At 49.0% G+C, this 20,634-nt stretch overlaps 1 protein-coding gene across 1 annotated transcript; it reads right to left on the minus strand.

Annotated features, from left to right (window-relative positions):
• Positions 1-239: 239 nt before the first annotated feature.
• On the minus strand, positions 240-14,894 carry ppap2d (phosphatidic acid phosphatase type 2D). Its single transcript, XM_018754629.2, has 6 exons — positions 14,317-14,894; positions 2,949-3,106; positions 2,470-2,753; positions 2,088-2,145; positions 1,469-1,645; positions 240-1,330 (listed from the first exon to the last, which is right to left on the minus strand). The coding sequence occupies exons 1-6, from the start codon at positions 14,432-14,434 to the stop codon at positions 1,226-1,228; spliced, it is 900 nt and encodes a 299-aa protein (XP_018610145.2). The 5' UTR covers positions 14,435-14,894; the 3' UTR covers positions 240-1,225.
• Between the last annotated feature and the right edge of the window lie 5,740 nt (positions 14,895-20,634).

Raw genomic sequence — 20,634 nt, forward strand, 5'->3', positions numbered from 1 at the left:
ACACTGTGTGTCATGGCTGTAGGTCACATGGCAGGAATGGAAGATCAGAGGTCATATTCAGTCATAGCTCCACCCACGGAGGTGGGGAAGAAGTGGTTCATTTAGGCACAGTGGCTTTTCAGTGTTCATCCATTATTAATAACTGCTTGTCCCATGCAGGGTCGCGGTGGTCCAGAGCTAGTCCATACAGCTCAATCACGAGAACACACACACACACACACACACACACACACACACACACACACTCACACAATGAACAATGTAGAGTGACCAGTTCATCTGAAACACATGTCTTTGGGCTGTGAGATGAAACCCAGACATACACAGGGAGCTTTTTCAATCCCATGTCTAAACCGACAGCCCAGGAGCTGTGAGGCACCAGCACTACTTACTGTGCCACCGTGCTTCCAGGTTTTTTAACAAACGACAAGCAAACCCATATCTGAATTCAGTTCTGAATAATGGAAGGAGGTACAACGGCGTTTGTCTTCACGCTCAAGTGTTGCATGCACGAGGCTCGATTTTACACTTTTTACACGTCGAGCCGAATCTTAGGGACTGACTGTTAGCTTGGCGTCAGTCAATCCAGTTATAAAACATAGAAATTAGTTGCTTCGTTTTTTCTGCAGGAATTCCACTGGACAACATAACGCCCCCCCCAAACCTTACTTAAACCTTCTATGTTAACTGACCAACCCAAAAACGCCAGGATGACAAATGATTTCACGGTTCGGTCAAGCCAACATACGGTCCAACAGTTAAGAAGGTCAGGACAAGGAGCCATTGGATGTCATTCCTTTTTACACTAATGGGAGTTGAAAGGTTGAGGGTGAAAGATTGTGGTCAGGTCTCAGACTTTCACAGCACCAGACCAAATACTAGTGGAGGGGGCCACTCGTGTCCCCCATCATTCACATCTATTACCAAACGAGTAATTATTAGCAGCATCAGCTAAAGGAGACAAATATGTACAAACATCTATCACCGGACAAATGTGAGACTTGGAACTGGTACTTGGAATTAGTCTTCGGACATCTGTTCTCGCAGGAAAGGGTTCAGACATAAACGGTGCAGCACTCACAAGGGCAACAAAGAGCATGTCCCTTCGTGATGGACAAACCACTGGCGGTCCGGCCTCTCCATGTGCCACGCAGTTCTCCTTCAGTCCATCTTCCATTGGCTCCCATTTCGCCGTTCCTCACCCGGCTTCGCTCTCTTGGGGGCGCTAGCAGTCAGTCTGCTGGCTGGATAGGGGGCTCTCGGCAGGCGACAGGACGGCAGGCGAAAGGTCTACCTGGCAGTTCTTAAACATGGACGAGATGTGGAACGCCTGCAAGAGACACACACAGAAAGACGCAGAGGGTTCTGAGACTAGCCAATACTGCACATAAACATCAGCAGGGCAGTCTAGAGACGCACACATGCAACCAGATGCATGCTGACACAGGGCAGCCAGAAGAACCCTTACCACCCAGTATGCTGTTAGGGCCCCCTGCAGAAAGCCCGTCAGCACGTCGGTGGGGTGGTGTCGGTAGTCTGAGATGCGCGTCAGTCCGGTGTAGACCGCCAGCAGCACTAGAAAGAACTGGAGGAGCGGTCGCAGCAGCCGGGCCCCTCTCCACGTCAGCCGCGCCTGCAGGTAGAACTAGGGGTCGGGGGTGAGGGGAACGGAAGTGGGAGGATCGCCGGTCACATGGTGTGTAATGCTAACAGTCTGGCTCGTGCATTATTTCAAATAAGTGTCACGGTCTCCACTTGTATACGTGCATGCGTTAGCGTGTATGATGAGATGAGCGGGACCACAACACTGTGTTTTCGAAACCAAGCGCTGTGTTTTCGAGCGTCTGCACCGGTGCTAACACTGAGCCGCAACAGCCAGATGCCGGTTCGCCCAGGAGTGGGGATGTGTGCGCGTACAGGAATGTGAAAAATTATCTCACTACAAGTGTGCAGGCGACTCTCTGTACATATCTGTGTGTATCCTGACGGTACCTGTGAAGGCGACTGGTGTCAGGTAGAGCTACGTGCAGGTGTGCATGCTTTCTGCGTGTCAGGTTAGAAAAGTGACATAAACAGATTAGACTTACCGCCAGGTACAGCAAGGTGTACATGGCGAAGGACGCATGTCCCGAGAAGAAGGATTTCCTGACAGATCAAAAAAACTGATAAATTATCACAAACGCACACCCTCTCAGTATGAGCACATATTAAATTTCACCCAGTGCCAACATAATTATCTCCAAGATGCCCCCAAGATGTTTATTTGTAATGAAGATATCCTATAAGGCCAACACAGGAACCTGACGAAAGCCCTGACATTTATATTCCAACTGCAGTCTTCTAGCACTTTCTAGCATCACCTTTACCAAATCTGTGCTATATATAATATACAATATAATTATAATGTATATGTAATGCCTAATTATATATTACTAAGACTGGTAATAATGCTGGATTAAATGCACTGACCTAGCCTCCTCAACCATCTTGATAGACTGGTTGCAGGTGACTTGAGGGATGTAGGCGCCAGGCGTGCAGCCAAGCGAGGTGTAGGTGACGTTGCAGACGGAGAGGAAGTGGGGACGCAGGCGCCCCACACTGAGCTTGGCCATGTTGGTGAGCGACTGGCCCACGCAGCAGCCAAACAAGAAGCTGCCCAGCTCCTTGTACAGGCTGGACACGTAGAGGTTCCTCACGAAGGCACGAGAGCGGACGCAACCCAAGCGCACGCGGTAGCACTCGCCAAGTGCAATCTGGGAAGGGGTGGAAGAAAACGGAATCTTGATCTTGGTTCACCTTTGAAAGATCATGTCATTGAGAGGAGAACTGACACAGCATCAGGTTTAACTCGATCTTCAAGATGTGGAATTTCTTGGTTGTTGGGGAAGCAGAAGACGGATTTTGACAGAGCATCATCTCACGAAGGTATGTGAACATAACTGTTGTACCGTGAGCCCCGTGATAATGATGCCTCCAGAGATGAGCACGCTGTCTGGGATGGCCTCACTCTCCATAAACGGGTAAGTGATACTGGTGTCCCCGCAGAAGAAGCCCCTCTTGTAGGGCGTCACGGCCTTCAGCTCGCAGACAAAGAAGGGGATGGACACTGTTGGAGAGACAGAGAGAAGAGCCATGCACCATTAGAGAGGCACTTTCCCTGTTGTCACGGTAACAGGGAGAGGGGAAATGGTGTTGCTTTCTGAGTATTCTGGGAAAACATGTGCCTGCATGTGGGGCAGGAGACACTCGGACGCCCATGCTCAAACTTGTCCCGACATCATTATCCGTGGCCCCGCCCTCTCCGCACACAACCTCACCCGTATCAGGGTCCCACCTTCGGCACCACCTGCAAAGTTCTGCTTTGCATGATAAGAACGACGGGTCTTTCATTCCTGAGGAGTTCTACATGCTCCAGGCTGTGGACAGGTACCAAGGCCCAGCCCTGGGATCCAGCATTCCTCACATAGCTCTGGTGGAGGAGGTCGAACCAGGGGTGGGGAAGAGGGGTGGTAGAGAACTTAAGCGGAGGAGAAAAGGGGTAAGAAGCGAAAGAGCACAAAAGTAGAAACGAAGGGGCGGAGGAAGAAAATGAACATTCGGGTGGCTCAGAAGCTGTCCCGATAGCAATGAGTACCCAGAATTCCCCTGCAGAAGCAGGAAGGTGAATAAGACCAAAGCTGCCAAAGACCAGGAGCCCCATATCTACTAGAGAAAGGCCCTGGAGTGTAGCAGAGAAGAGGAGGAGTGTGAGGTGCGGTGAGTGTGTGTGTATCAGGCTCTCCTTTACGAAGGAGATAAATATTTACCCAGGTTGCGGTACAAACCAGAACAACTCAATTGGTTACCTATTATAACTAATTCAATGTCACTTCCCGGTTGGCCGCACCAACCACTGAACACGAAGCAGCCTTAAAGGTCTCGGGTTTTAGACAAAACAGCCTCGGCGTCTCGCTTCGCTTTCTCCCTCGCTCCGCTGACTCGATTTCTGCTTCACCAGGGGTCACTCAACGACCTGCAGCAGTGCGATGGCGAGACGCGCGCTGCGCTTCGCACGGCCAGTCACCTTAGGCTAGCCCAGGCGCTCAAGGTTACTGAGGGGCGGCAGTTCATTCGCTGCCTCGTACACCCCTACTTCAGATACTCTGCGAAAGTACCCCTGGGCTCTCTGCCCAGGAGGGGGACGATGTGGGGGAGGTTGCGAGGTCTTACATGTCAAGAGCACAGGTAGACGGATTGCCGCTGCATGCTTGAGCAACGCACCTCAATCGATCCTGCAAGTTTCCACTTATGTAAGTGTTTCTGCTGGGAGAATGCTAAACCGCAGCGAGGGAGAAGCTGGTCTCAACTCATCGCAGATCTGTTCCAGGAAGTTAGAGTCAGGGCGCCCAGGGGTCGGACACACGGAGGATCAGAGGCTACGGGTGGCGTGATCCAGTAAACATCTCTTATCTTGGACCTCTGACTGTCTGGAGTCATACACCAGCACAGCGCTCTCGGTTACAACATGACAGCTTTTCTTCAGGTCGCAAAAGCTCGACACCTAAGAGCGTCTTCTACTGCTGTTACTGAGCGGAATGTGTGACAGGTTCAGTATCAGGGCAAGGGCTGTTATCTTGGGCTGATGAATGTAAGTTCAAAGTTTTTTGGGTTCCTTCCAGATATACATGTTTCTGGTACAGCAACCTGAAAAATCCTCACTGCAACTGCTAATAAGTATAATAATAAGAATAACAACATCACTGCCATGTTCTTCAGTTCTCGAAGATCACGACCGCACCGCTCCTCAGACAGGCGCCTTGACAAAACCTTGAGTCCAAATGTTCGGCTCACAGCAGCAGACCGGTGCCACGTTCGCCCTTCCCAGAGTTCCCCTCGCTGACACAGGGAGCTGCCAGGCCAACAGGAAACGCAGCACTGACCCCGCGGTCGTAGATTAGGCATCGGTTACATTTGGAGGGTATGGTTAATGATTGCTGACTAGTTTGGTCACTGTGGTCAATGAGTGTGGAGAAAATCAACAAGTGCCCACGAGGTTTTTTCCTCAATTGATCATCCAGATTTCACATACAGCTCATTAAAAGCCAGTCAGTCAGTGACTCAGTATGTGGGTGTTCAATTACATTTATATAGTTGAAAAAGAGTACATCTTGGAGCACTTTTAAACACACACTGTCTGAAACTGCTTCTTCCATGCAGGGGTTGCAGCCTAACCCAGCAACACGGGGCATAAGGCTGGAGGGGGAGGGGGCACACCCAGGACAGGATGCCAGTCCATCGCAAGGCACCCCAAGCGGGACTCGAACCCCAGACCCACCGGAGCGCAGGACCCAGTCAAACCCACTGCACCACCTGTCACTTGTAAACATCTCCCCAATAAATATGTTGATATACTGTATACACGTATGTATATACAATTAATATGTCACCCACCCACCTTCAGTAACTACTTGCCCAGTGTGGGGTCATAATAGTCCTATCCTGGAAAGTCGGTGTGAGCAGGATACACCCTGGACAGGACGCCAGTACATCACAGCAGTTATCTCACACACCATCTGTGCACACATCATGCATTTGGTGGCATTTTCAAATACCTGCAAGCGCTATGAAATTACAGCTTTTAAAATGTATGTGTGTTCCAGCTTTTTCTCATTTACAACACGCTGCGTTTTGCAACAGTTGTTGGCAAAGTTCTGTCTCTGGCAAACGGTCGGCCAGCTGCACAGTTCCTCCAAAAGCCCCGGAAGACCCCGAGGCGCATTTTCCAATGTTTCTGAAATCAAAGAGACGATAAGAAGCAGCCCCTTTGGCTTAAAGATACAGCACTGCATCCAGGGGGATAAACACACAAGAAAATGCACATAATAAGCTGGAAAAAAGCGACTGTGTAACTAACAATGACAGCAACTACTATTATTATTATTATTATTATTATTATTATTATTAATGTTGTTGTTGCTGTTGGTTTGGCAAATTCCATAATTATTGTTTTGCTGCGAGGGTGTAACCTTAAGTACTGTACTTGGTGAGACCACACAGCAGTGCGGCCCATGCCAGCAAAGCGCGCGGAGGGGCAGAATCTCAGAAAAAGAGTGGGAATGAGGATGTGGGAAAACGAGATCCAGATCTGAAGCGATGCGGCAAGGGATCTTCTCTGGCCACGCTGAGGGTTTGCGGTGCCAGAGGACATAATAAATTCAGCTCCTGGGCAACACTTTGGCTGAAGATCTGCCGAAAGAGTACGATGGCGCAACACAATTAGGGCCACCAAACTGAAACCATTAACTCACACACACACACACACTTTCTGAACTGCTTGTCCCATACGGGGTCACGGAGAACCGGAGCCTACCCGGCAACACAGGGCATAAGGCCAGAGGGGACACACCCAGGACGGGACGCCAGTCCGTCACAAGGCACCCCAAGCAGGACTCGAACCCCAGACCTACCAGAGAGCAGGACCCAGTCCAACCCACTGCGCCACCACGCCCCCACCATTAACTCTTAATGAGAAATTTGCATTTTATATACTGGCAAGGAGAAGCGGACCAAGTGAGCGAGAGCGCTAGAACTACTTCCTGACACAGTTTATTGCCGCTATAAACAGGGTGTTGGGACAGGCAACCAGGACGAGAACATTCTGCGAGAATTGAGTGCAAGGCATCGCAACTCCCTCTGTAGTTCGAACCTGGTACCTTCTGGCCACCCAGCTGAGATGTTATCCTGCCAGGTGAATCAAGGGTCCCTGCTGGGAGACGCCACTGAGACAGAGAGGCTGTTTCTTACACGGTGCCCATATAGTTCCTTCTCCCAGCATGCCACATGCCGGTCACGTATCTAAGAGGCAACTGGATCAAAGATGGGGGTGGGGAGTTTTTAACATTTTGTGATACATCAGGACGCTTTGGCAACACTGGATAGTCCCCATCATGCTGCCCTTTAGCGTAACCAAGAAAAGCGGGTAAAGGAAAAAGATGGTGTGGGGTGGGGGGGGATTTCCACCATCTGCTGGCCTACAGGTTACTCATTTACCACAGTGGGCCAGGAGAGAAGCAAGGAAAGAAAAAAAAAAGGGGCAGCCCAAAGAAGAGAAAGAAGCGCACTTGTTTTTTCTCCAGCCTTTTCGGTAAATTAAACGTATATTTGTCATGCATGAAGGTCACATTGCGGTGAAGGGTTTCGGGTGGGGGGTACGGGAAACAGGCAGAGGGGCTACAGGTGGTGCGTTTGTGTAGCAGACATGTGGACCTTCTCTACAGCCTGGGCTGGAAGCAAATCTCTGGGCTCAAGGCAGAGCTCGAGAACTTCACCCAGACATAGAACCCGTGACGCTGCTGCTGCGAGCACAGGCTCTCTTTAAACGTGGACTTTTGAAGGAGGCAGGACTCACTGCCTTTCCTCCTCCAACGCTGAGCTCTCGAGACAATCAGCTTTTCGACATTTGGTTCACCGGGGTTGGCATGAGTGAGTCCACCTCCCTCAGGGTGAGGGTCCACCACCTTTTACCCGGTGAGCAAAGGCCGCCTCCACGATTCACTGCTCTCACCACACGTTGCTTATCAGACCCTCGGTACGAGATGCCGCCCTTGGATTCAGTTTAGTCCGCATTTCCTGAGCAAACGCCAGAACTTGAATGAGACGTGACGGCTGAGTTTCAGCAGCGGGACGCCTGGCGATGGCAGTTGTGTCTGTGCGACTGTGCGAGTGTGAGCCAGACAGGGCGATAAGGGTTGATATCAGTCTCCTTTTGTTCTGCCCACATTTGGCCACAAGGAGATACCTTCTATAAGGAGTGAAGTGTGACATGACAAGACACACGTGCATGCACACACAACTTTGTATCCTGTCCTTGTTTGAGTTTTCAAATATTAAAACAATTATCCCCAACTCCATACCAGTAAAATTAGAAAGAACATGAAAATGCATAGTAAAAAAGGAGATAAAAAAGTGTGAGTACACCCTTAAAAACATTCTGTGGATGGCGCTACAAAGTATAATTTGCAGGGTTTGCCGTCCTTGCGAGAAGATTTTTAGAAGAGTCTTCACAAGGAAAAGGAAAGCAGAACAACACATACACACAGACATGGGAGAGGGCCGAGGTTATGGTGTCCAGAAAGCAGACGGACCGCAGCTTCTCACCTACACCGAGCTACGTCCAACACTGAATTATTTCCATGCGCAGAAATGACACCTAACTTACTAACTTACTCTTGCATTTTCTCCACAAAGAGCCTTGGTGATGAGTGTGTGCGTGTGTGTGTGTGTGTGTGTAGAGGAATCCAACCAGGTGAGAAGGAAGGCTGAGCTCAGTCCCTCCCCCCTCCATTGTTCTTGCTGCTGTGCTGTTTTGATGGCCCCGCCGTTTTCGTGGCCTCGTCTCCACAGGAAAGACAAACAGAGACAGACGGTCGGGAACAAAAAACAACCCTTGGATCGCCTGGATCGGATCCAACATTCACATCTGGAGCAGGTGGATCAGGTAGACCATCACACATAAGCACCAAAATTCCCACACACGCACCCACACGCAGACCCACGCAACCAGCTCCTTCCCAAGAAACACAAAAACCAAAGGCGCCTAAGAGCGCATTCTCTCATTATCCTAGATGGAGATTTAAATAGAGCATTTTTCTAGTCCCAACTGTACCGAGAGCTTAACCCCACGTCCAGCCTAAGAGTGCTTGTGAATTGGTCTCTAAGGGGTCCGTCAGATGGTATTAATGACCGCACTAAATGGTTTCCCTTTGAAATTCCCACACAGAACAAGTCACTGGTGACCCGCAGAGACAGCGTCTCCGTGTGTGTTTCCCACACTCCCTTGGCTATGTGAACCATGATCACACACACTTAGAAGTCAAATGCTTCAAGCAGCACGGCTCAGGCAGCCCTGAATCACGAGGGCTGTAATCGACAGCAGGCAGCGTTACGCTCACCTCAGCGCTGCCAAGCCATGCGGACAGATATCAGAGGTATTGACTGGATCTTATAAACATCTGCATCCAATGGTGGGGCAGTAAAAGCAGCACATTCAAAGGGCATGTAAGTAAGGACCCCTAGAGAGACCGGCACAAAGTCACCTGCGGGTCTCTGCTGGGGCCGCTGAGCGGTGTTACGGTGACCGTTTACAAGTTTGATCCTCACTGTGACCTTCCCACTTGCTTTCTCTTACACTGTGGCAGGAGAAAACCACATGGCAGGTTTGCCATAACTGGATCGATTATTTTAATGAGGAAAGGAGACAGCCAGTCACAGTGCAGGACAATTCGAATTATGGTTTACTACTCAGATTAGGGAAGGAGACAGCTAACCACAGTGCAGGACAATTGTAATTACTGTTTATTATTCACATTAGGGAAGGAGACAGCCAGTCACAGTGCAGGAAAATTCTAATTGCTATTCATTATGCACATTAGGGAAGGAGACAGCCAATCGCAGTGCAGCACAATTCTAATTACGGTTTATTATTCACATTAGGGAAGGAGACAGCCAATCACAGTGCAGGACAATTCTAATTACGGTTTATTATTCACATTAGGGAAGGAGACAGCCAATCACGGTGCAGGACAGTTGCAGTGACCCAGCTCAGCATGTAGGTTAATGTACAGGGTGCCTGGGGCAAACGTCTCTCCGATGACAGTCAGGGCCTGTCCACTCAGGTCAACATCACTCCTTCCTTCCATTATATTTTAATCAATCGGTGCAGGATTTACCCATGTTGTCATGTTTACAGGTTGTGTTTGGAATACAAATTCAGAGTAAAGCCCTACGGGAGAACAAAATGGCCATTTCTCAGAGGGGGGTCAAACCAGTCATGGAGTCATTAAACATCATCCTGGAGGTGGGAAACACACATTCCATTCACAATCTCTCTTGGCATTCTGTTCCACTGGTGAGGGCGTGTGGCTGAGCAAGCGCGTGCATGTGGCGTGGGCCCATATGCATGCACACGGCAGGAAGGAACCCTCTTACACTTACAACGTGCTTCAAAAGATAGCGAAATTTGTCGGGCCCAAGCTGATAATTCATTAAAAAACAGAAAGCTTGTCTTCCAGAATCTTTTTTTCAGATGCCTCCCGATATCCCAATGATGCCAGCATGTGCGGAATTTTGGTGAATGGACTGCTGGTGTGTGTGCGTGTGCGCACATGCAAGCGCTTAGAGACACACGCACACACACACACACACACACTGTCTCCCGTTCCGACATTCCAGACCCCAGACACCAGACGTGCCACAGCGTGTCTTCTCCCTCACTCAACAGCTTTCGATGCCAGCATTCGACGAACACAGAGGTACACACCCATCACAATGCCCCTCTCCGCAGTAACAATGGCACCCTCCTGCTCAGGACACTCCGCAAACTAAAGTGCATTCGATAAGGTCAGGGAAGTGGAGTTGGGGGAAGCGGGAGAACGTGGGCCTTTAAGGTCCCCCTACGTCTAAGGCCGATACCGCGCCCACCAATACCACTTCCCTCACCTGCTCACTTGCGCAGGGCCTGCAGTTTCCAGCCGTCTGCACGTTCATATCCGCTGCATCTTTCTCTCTGAAGCCTAAATTTCTGGCCCTGGCGGAGTCCGCCAGCCCATCAAGACGCTGCACGGATTCTACAGCTGCCAGCTTTCTCGAGGAGATCGTATGCCCACCTTCATAATTACCTTCCTTTTAAGCGCGAACGAGGATCGCGGGCTTTTATGTTTATCGCTGCAAATGACAGGCTAAAAACACAGCTTCAAATTCTGTAATTAGGGGGAAAAAAAAAAAAAATGTGGTAAATAGTTATGGACACTGACAGCAAAGCAGAATTTGTCCCCTCGAGGCTGATGCAAGTGATACCTAAAGCATGAACACTGAGAGGGGTCGCTGTCTGGTCACAGGGGCCACGGTTGCCGAGCGTGTCTCAGCACGTTGCTGGATGTACATACAAATTAACAGATGACCTCTGACATCTCAAGATGGACCAGGTTGTTTCCCAGCTCTTGCTGGTGGGCCTCAAGGGGATGGACTATGTTGCACACACTCAGAGACACATACACACACGCAGACTGAGAGGTGTCCGGAGACGCCTCCCGCTTAAAGCCTCTGTGATCCCAGCTTAGCAGGTGGTTTTTGGCAACGCACCGACTCCCCGTGCTGTGTACACAGTTTTCTCTTACACGCTTGCGACTGGTGGCGGCTGGAAAATTGGAAGTGCTGCAGAGAAACAGCGGGATAAGAAGCATCGAAACTTGACCGTACTGGAGTTATGAAAGCTGACCAGAACACTGCAGTTGCAGCAATGACTGTTAACCATAGCTGACTGCCTGGGATTTCTTGTCTGCCCTCACTGCAGTCTCCTTGCAGCTCAAGTCCCCAGGAGAGAGATCATCTCGCACCTTCCCGCCACAGCGTACAGCCCAATGTAGGACACGTCTCTCTAACCAGCTGACCTCGCTCTGTGGATCTAGGTGAAGGATACCGCGGTGCCAGAGCTCCAGTGGCTATGAATTACAGCGCTTTACAGTGTTTTAACAAGGGGAAGGTGACCCTGTGCCGATGACTTGGCTTATTTTCCGTAAAGTGCAGCAATGCTTTGGCAACACGGGATTACTGATGTCACGTACATGACCCGAGTAGCACTTCCTGTGAACATCACGTCACGGTGACTAAACAGCTCCTCTGAGCACTGCTACCCATGATGGGAGGGTGGTGGAAATGCAGGAAGAGGGGGCTCGGGTAGATGACGTGATCATCACGGCCAAGGCCACTGGCCTACACATCCCTTTCGCAACATAACTCTCACCAGTCTAACAAACTGCACCACCAATATGTGATCTGGGTTTGATACTGGGACATAAACACGGATGCCCAACTACTGGTTTTTTTGTCATGGCCTCTACAGTAATGAAACTCCACTTTGAACCTGCAAGTCATGGATCTAGGGTTGAAGAGCTTCACATTGCATCCTAAAAGCAAAGTCAATAGCAAGAGTCAACTAAAGGGCCTACAGGAGGACCACAGTTAAGGGTTAACAACCAAGAAGCCCATCTGGGGTCCACGAGGTAGAATGTTCTTTGAAGGACAAAGCCATTCTCAACAAGCCCTCTGTTGGTCTCTATGAGCTTCTCAGTAACACTTCTACAATGAGGTCCTGACATGAACCAGTCATGAAAGTTCTCTCTTGCTGCACTGCAACCATATACTGTTAGTTGTTTGTTAAGAGTTACTGTTAGTTAGATCATGCTCTTCGGGTTGAATCTAAAATGCCTTAAAATTTCACACAACTTCCTTAAAACATCACAAGCACACTTCCTTAGGATCTGAGTCAACCTACTTGTGCTCAGAGGAACACTCAAAGGTTCACTCAGTATGAAGATGTTCTGGAAAAGGAAGCTTGTGACATAAACTGAGTTTTTTTCTCTATGTCGCCATCAAAACTTCAGTTGGAATTCAGATTATTTTTCTGAAGTCCTCTCCTCAACAGGGCAACACAGAGAGCCGAAAAACTTCCAAATTTCCAGGCCAACCTCACTTTCTTCAGCAACTTGCACTCGAGAGACAATGCCGTAGCCTCGGGCACCCAGGCTGCCATGTGAGAGGAAAAAGTGAACCCACATGCGGCTTTGTGTTTGTATTGTGGAGCACGACTCTGCCGGTTACCGCCAATGTGAGGGGGGGGACCTGCCTGGCTGCCTGGACGGGTTTCGCGCCGTCCGAGGTTTATGTAACCTGTCAAGCAGCGAGACGTGCATGCACTGTACACAACTCGAGAGCCGGTCAATTGCGCTCAACGACTTGCTTGCTCAGTTCAACTTTGCTCTGAAAGATTCTCTACATACGACTCCTTGGGTTGTCTTTGAGAACCCGTACACTCCAGGCAACACATCCCGTATGGTACAGCGCTCTCACTCGGTTGGGCTCTTCCCAAAACAGAGGGGTACCCCTTTCTCCTTGCACGCTTCTGTTCTCATGAAACCATGCTCAACAATCTGGCTCTGTTTTCTTCCTCCGACTTACTTAATTATCTTACATAACTGGGCAGAAAAGTTCCCAAAAACAATCTCCCCCTAGAAGGGTTTTAAGAGGGAGAAGAACAACGTGAACAAAGCTGAAATTTGATTTCCGAACACAGAGTATTATTTATTTGTGTGGCCCGTAATTCCCTGGGCTTCAACTTTCCTTGAGAACGGCAGTTGTCATGGGAACCGGAGAATTCTCCCCGCCCGCCTGCCCCGGCCCTGGACACTCAAGCCAGCTGGTCTGCAGGACCTCACCACGTGCTGGGAGCCTGCGGACCTCGTGTGTAAAGACTTCTCTGCATGAAAAGGGGGGTCGAGGGGTTCTCATTTCATTAGAATGCAGTGCGGGCGTTTGGGGCCCCGTGGACCAGGTCCCAGCAGCACATGCCTTGCGTTCTTCTCCTTAATTACCAGACCAATACAGAAAGTTCACCCAAAAGCACAAGTACAACCAAGGGAAAAAAAACAACGGGGAAAATGGAGCCTCCGTCAACAGAGCGAAACCTCTGAGATGTTCAGACTGTCCCTCAGAGCAGCAGAGGACAGGAAGGAAGGACGACATGCAGGGATAAACCACAGGCAGGACACTCTGGAAGAACACGTGGAGAAGTTCTCAGAAAGTTGGTCAAACACATGAACAAGTTAAGACACTTGGCCTGGTACGAACTGCTGGGTAACTTTTAGAGAGAGCATCATCTGTAGGGCTCCAAGTTTTCAGATGAGTGCAGCAATATTACACACACACACACACACACACACACACACAACACACTGTCTGAAAGCGCTTGTCCCATATGGGGTCGCGGGGAGCCGGAGCCTAACCCGGCAACACAGGGCGCAATGCTGGAGGGGGAGGGGGCACACCCAGGACGGGACGCCAGTCCATCGCAAGGCACCCCAAGCGGGACTCGAACCCCAGACCCACCAGAGAGCAGGACCCGGCCAACCCTCCGCCACACACACACACACAGAGTAAATATTCATAAACGGAGACAAGATCGACGGCAGCACAAGAACAGCTAGCACATAATGATGAATAAAACAAAGCTTGAATGAAGTCATAAATAAACGCAAAGAAGAATCAAGAAAGTAAGAGACTGTGCTGTACCAATGACGAACGAAAAGGATGGATTCAACAGCGATGGTTTCACGTGATTATGATGAATATGATAATAATAATAATGAGTGAATAACGACCAGCAAATAAATGTGAGTGAAGTGATGATAAATCATAAAACAAGGTCTAAGTGAAATAACGATAATGAGTGAGATGATGATGATGATGATGAAGACTTGAAGATGTGTGTGCGCGCGCGCTCACCGAGGACGAGGCACAGCAGGTCCAATCCCACCAGCATCCTGCCGCGGCTGCACAGCGGGGGCATGTCGCGCGCGCCCGGTTCGAGCCGCAGGGGGGCGGCGGAGGCTTGCTTCTCCATGGAACCCCCGGCTCGCAGGGGGGTAACTCACAAGTCCGGACGGGCAGCGGCTCTACACGGGTGGCTCCGGGATGGGCATCGGACAGCAGTGACGATGATGACGATCGGATGAAGAAGGCGGTGATGATGATGAAGTGGAGCGCTCAGCAGTCCGCGGATGGAAGCAGCACCGAGGTCCTCCGAAGCTCCCCCATGCGTCCGCGGTGTCACCGTACGAGTCCCCGTGCGCGGTGGAGTCCCGCCGGACACACTCTGTGTCCACACGCACACACACACGCGCGCGCACACACTCGTTCTTCTGCGCGCAGATCGCTTCTGCCTCTTCTTACCTGTCAGCTCTCATCTACCAGCCCGCCCGGTCGGCGCGCACACGTCAACGTCCGCCCCCGAGCCTCCTGGCGTGACCCCCCTGGGACGCGCGTGTGCGCGCTCCCGAGTCTGGCCCCGAGAGCAAAGGCAAAGAACTCCGCCTTTAAAGTGCTGCGAAACTGCGCGACTGTGTCTTTGCTCATTTATTACGATTCCTTGCGCTTTTTTCCAGCTCGTTTAGCGGTTCGAGTCCCGCTCCCGTTCGTGGCGGAAGCTCGAGATGAGAGTCGTGGCTGTGATTGAAACTCGCGGTTTTGTCCGAAGAAACTATAGTATCGGACCCATTTTTGGCACTTGATCAGCGGGCTGTGTTCTCACTACTCACCTTCATGAGTAGCTGCAGTGGGGTTTTGAGCCAACAAGCCCAGGGTTGGAGACCTGCGCATTTGGTCACCTGAGAAGCTGAAAGGACTCTAACGACGGGAAAGCGAAAGAAAAAATATCTCCAGCTTTTCCCATGAGTTTTCTCTTCTTCTTTTTCCCTCTTTTTATTTCAGCCTAAACCTCGCAGTTACTTTTTTTTCAGGTCAGGGGACTCTGCTTCCCTACTGAGGTGGACACTGAATTAAAATGAACAATCCCTTGTGGTATTCAATATCGGAAAGTATTGACAAGAAAACAACAGGATCCTCCAGCAAGTGAATGTCTGATGAGAAATTCCTCACTAGCGGTGACAGGAAACGCATAAAATAAAAAGTATTATCCACTGTATAAAGAGGAGAAAGAACAGTGTCAGTGTAAAGACTCAGTGTGAAGAGAGTGCACCGAAGTGATAGGACAAACACCGTCATCCATGTGGAAATGCTGCTTCTGGATGATGAACGTTAGTGGAAATCGAAGTGTGTTTTGGAGGACACACACCCTGCGGGGGATATTAATGCCCCTAATGACAGCAGCCCTCAATGCTGGTATGAGCAGCGTAGCCTGATGGGCCTCCTCATTGTGACATGGCTTAAACTGGGGTTTAAAATTACATTTCATACCTGTACCTGGTGTAGATGCAGGGCCAGATTAACCGACAGCAGGAAAAAAAATCAAAGCAGAGAGCAAGTACTAAAATGGTCAAAATGCCCACTCATTTCCCAGGGTTGTTGGCAGCACTTAATCGCCCTTTAATCAGTTTTTCTGACCTTTTCCAGCAGTGGGCTGCAAGGATTCGCAATGGAGGTCTTCGGGTTAGACCTCAGTGCCTTTGACCACCATCATCCCCTGTTGCTCATCTACCCGATGAACGTGTGGAGAAAAAATCTGCATTCATTACCGATGATTAATTGATATTGTTTTTAAACTGTGGGCATTATTAATAAGTTATATCGGAGCAAAGGGCTGCCTTTTCCAGAGACCATAGCTCAGTTTGCTCTTTATTACCACATGTCTGTTTGTTCAATCCCCATGGAGAAAATTCTGTTATTGCTCATCCACTGTAAAACCACAGGTTCTGTTTAAACGGCCAACACACACACACACACACACACACACAACCAGTGTTCGAATATGTATGTCACATGACCACTAGGTGGCGACAAACACCAGCTGCTTTTTGTACCTCCTGTACTTTTTATATATTTTTTTTTTTTGGGTTTTCTGGGCAGGAAGTAAACGCACTGAAAGGATTGCGCTTTTCCTTCCCTTAGCACAGAAGGCAAGACATATTTCACTGAAATAGTTGCTCGTTACTACATACGTGTTGAAAATTCAAACTCCTACCGGTTTTTTTTTTTTTAAGTAATACAAAAACTGCTGCATTTGACCTAATCATTGAAACAATTGCAAACCCCTCCACCGTCCGCAAAAAACAGTAAACCTACAACCTTGAAGATACATTCATTTGACCACCGTGCAATTCTTTAAAAAGTAGATATAATATGTATATTTATGTCATATATTTTACAACTGTCAAATTTAAAAACAACTGCACCTATTGGTCTTTCCACTAGGGGGCGATCCGTTGCAAGACACAAATGACCACAGAAGAGTGTGACGCTCAGATTGGTGGGGAGTGTGTTCAGGGCGACCTCGTCCTTGGCCATTTGATCATGTCTGACATCTCAAGTTGAGCTATGTTCATTTCCCTCGAGAGCTGTGCTGCTTATAGGGGGCTATGTGTAAGTGTGTGTGTGTGTGTGTGTGTGTGTGTGTGTGTGTGGTGGCCTCCTTGCTTCTGGACCAGGGTGTGTGTGTATGTGTGTGTGTGTGTGTGTGTGTGTCCGTCCGTGTCCCTCTCGGGCCGAGACACCTGAGCGGAGCAGAAAAGCCCTGCCTGCTGTCATTTACAGTCCGCCGAGGGACACTCCGCCGGGGGCAACCTTTCCCCTCGCTGTGACATCACCTGGAAACCTGTCTTCTCCACCAATCACATACATCCCGCTCAGCGCACGCTGACATTTGGACTTTCTAAGCCAAGATTCCCCAAAAAGGAACTGGACATGTTTTGAAAAGCGAGTAGTTTTTGTTCCCTATTTTAAAAGGCCTGCAGGCGCAGAGGAACACGGCAAAGGCTTTGCGTGGGCGGCTATTTTGAGAAGCGTCTTCGGAAAGTGGGTAAATTGGCGAGTGAATGAATGAGGCAAGAAGCGAATTACTGGCAAGGTGGCAAATTTGGAACTCAAACAGAGACATTATCGCTCTTCAGATGGAACCCCAGCTAAACGAAGGCCCTCTTGCAGTTTGAGGTGTCTGAGTCAGGATCTTCCTGCCCTCATCAGACGGGTTCAGAGAAAACAACGTCACAGCACCCTCGGTGGCCCGTCACTCCTCACAAGTGAGGGGTGTTATGGGTACAGGAGCCCTGTGATGTCACTCCTGGCGCCCCGGGGCCGGTACCGTGAGGGCGGCGTCTCACCTCATACGTCTTTAACTGTGCGGCGAACAGTTCCCCTTGCCAGGTCACCGAGAGATGGGTACTCCATGGTGACGCAAACTCACTCACCCACACACACTCTCTCACACACACATGCACCATAGCCGCACACATTCACAAATAAGTGACTATATAGGTGATATTAATAAACAGGTAAATTGTAGGGCATCAGACAGTACAGGATGTTCCAACAGAGCGGATGAGCGCCTTCCGCAGCCCTTGTAATGAGAACAATTCAGTGGGGCACAGCCTAACACCCCTCCCATCTGCTCATTTACCATGGTTAAAAGTACCATCTGCAAGGCAGAGGAACAGACAGGTACAGATGAGCAATAAAACACTCTTTTGCTTAATGAGGGGCAGATGTATTACCCCCTTTTGTTTTTCACCGGATTTTCTGCTAAGACGGCAACGCTAAAATGTCATGGATCATACAAAGTGTTAGTTAGAAGAGGCAATACCCGCATTTCTGAAATACAGATGACCGTACTTGTGATTTCTCTTTCACTACCGTTTTTTTTTTTTAAGGTGTATCAGGAATGGTGGAAAACACCTGCATCCCCTCTCCACTGTGGCCTTCTGACAGGGGGCGCGCATGCGTACATACACACGTACACACGTACGTACATAAACACACAAAACCGCAGACACACACCTATGGGTTCTGCACTAGCCTGGTGGGGGACAGATTCTTCCCAGGCTGCCCATCTATCTGATTCCACCAAAATTTTTTCATGATGAAATTACCACGTCACTCGACAGGAATGGTTACGGGCTCATATCCCAAATATGAGTGACCTGGACTTTGTGGGTGAAGCGGTGGCCGCTTAATGAACTTTAAACAAAGGAATGAAAGGGATTTTCCCAGTAAAAGCCTTGCAGCAGGTAATCTAGAAATTTTTGCTTATTTATTCATATATTTGTTATAATGTTATTTCCCTCGTTTAATGGGGAGGAATATTGAAAGAGCAAAAAAAGCTAGATGAAAGGTATAAGATAGATAGTATACCGACATTGTCCTGAAAAGGGTCAGTCAATGCACTTTTCACAATATTCATCCATTACCACTAGCCACTTTTTTATACCTAAGTGTTGGAGTTTTATATTGTTGTTTAAAGAACTCATGGAATATCACTATAATTTTGTTGTATTGCACAGCCATACATGACAATAAGGTCTTTAATTCAATTCGGTTCGGTTCAGTTCAGTTCACACACACACACACACACACACACACACACACACACACACACACACACACACACACACACACACACACACACACACACACACACACACATTTTCAGAACCTCTTATCCCATACGGGGTCGCGGGGAACTGGAGCCTACCCAGTAACACAGGGTGTAAGGCTGGAGGGGGAGGGGATACACCCAGGACGGGACCCCAGTCTGTTGCAAGGCACCCCAAGCGGGACTCAAACCCCAGACCCCCCGGAGAGCAGGACTGTGGTCCAACCCCCTGCGCCACCACACCCCCCACTTCAGTTCAGTTCAGTTCAATTCATTTCAAAGCAGGGTCCCAGTGGTCCAGATTCTATCCTAGAAGCAAACGGCAAAGGCTGGTTTTTAGTTTCAATGAAATAAAATTCAGAAGATCACAGCCTGTTTTTCACTCTGTTTATTGTTAGTGACCAATATTTGATGTTAAATAATTTTCAGTTGATAACATTAAAGCCTCTTTACATTTAAGTGTAAGGGTATTCACATTATGAAAACTCTTTATATTATGATGACGGACAACTCGGGGAGACAAGGTTTGAATTTTGGCTTTTTTATTCTTGTATCACAAAGTGCAGTACGGGCACAAAGCCTCAGTTCTCTCTGAGTTGTCCGTTGCACTGGTGGCAGAAGTGGGATGAGTACTAGCCCTGAGATGGAGTGCTAGCCCTGAAAGAGGAATGAGGTCCATCAGGCTGAAAGGGCAATACTTCCAGTTGTCTTCTTTGGCTGAACCCTCCTGTCACTTTGAGTCCTAATAACATCAGGCAAACACACACATTTTCTCCATCAAGCCTAGGTCCACCTTGAAGGGGATGCCAGTCCATCACAGAGTAATTACACAAACACTCATAACTATAGTAACCTGAAACACACACACACACACACACACACACACACGCACACACGCAACTGAAACTGCTTGACCCAAGCAGGGTTGCAGTGAGACAGGGCCAAACCCAGCAACAAGGCACAAGGTTGAGGGGGAGTAGATACAGCCAGGACAGGACACCAGTCCATCACGAGGCACTCCAAGCAGGCCTCAAATCCCACACCCACCAGAGAGCAAGCCCTGGCCAAACCCACTGCGCCACTGTGCCACCACAACCCCGCCCCCCCCAAACTCATGTCAGGTTAATTATTGATTACTTGCCATTAATTACCACTACACTACTGGGCAGCAGGACAGTAGGGCAGCAGGATAATGGGGCAGCTGGTAGTGTAGTGGTTAGAATTACTGCCTTTAGATCCAAAGGTTGTAGGTTTGATTCTCACCTTCAGTAAGGCACTTATCCTGAATTTCTCCCCTAAAATTACCCACCTGTATAAATGGGTAAATAATTGTAACCTTAACACTGTAAGGTACTTTAGAGAAAAGCATCAGCTAAATGAATAAAGGTAAATATAACAGCTCTCTGAGTGCTGGGATGTAATGACACTTGTGCTTGTGTCTGCAATACAGACAGGGTGTTATCCAGAAACATTAAGATGTCATGAGGACTGATGGCCAAAACAAACCTCTCAGTGTTTTCTCGCTGTAGAACACATTCCCCCACCCACACAAACCTATGTTTAAGTGGTCATTACATTAGTTCCTTTTTGTAATGATGTACTATAATGCTCCTCCTCTCTGTCACTCTCCCTCTCCTCCCCCCTGCGAGGTTTCACCCTCCGTGGCCCTCCGATCACTAAAAGCATGACAGAGAGCGAAAAGAAAAATTCCATCTGCGGGA

This window comes from Scleropages formosus, chromosome 8, assembly GCF_900964775.1.
Source record: "Scleropages formosus chromosome 8, fSclFor1.1, whole genome shotgun sequence".
NCBI lineage: Eukaryota > Metazoa > Chordata > Actinopteri > Osteoglossiformes > Osteoglossidae > Scleropages > Scleropages formosus.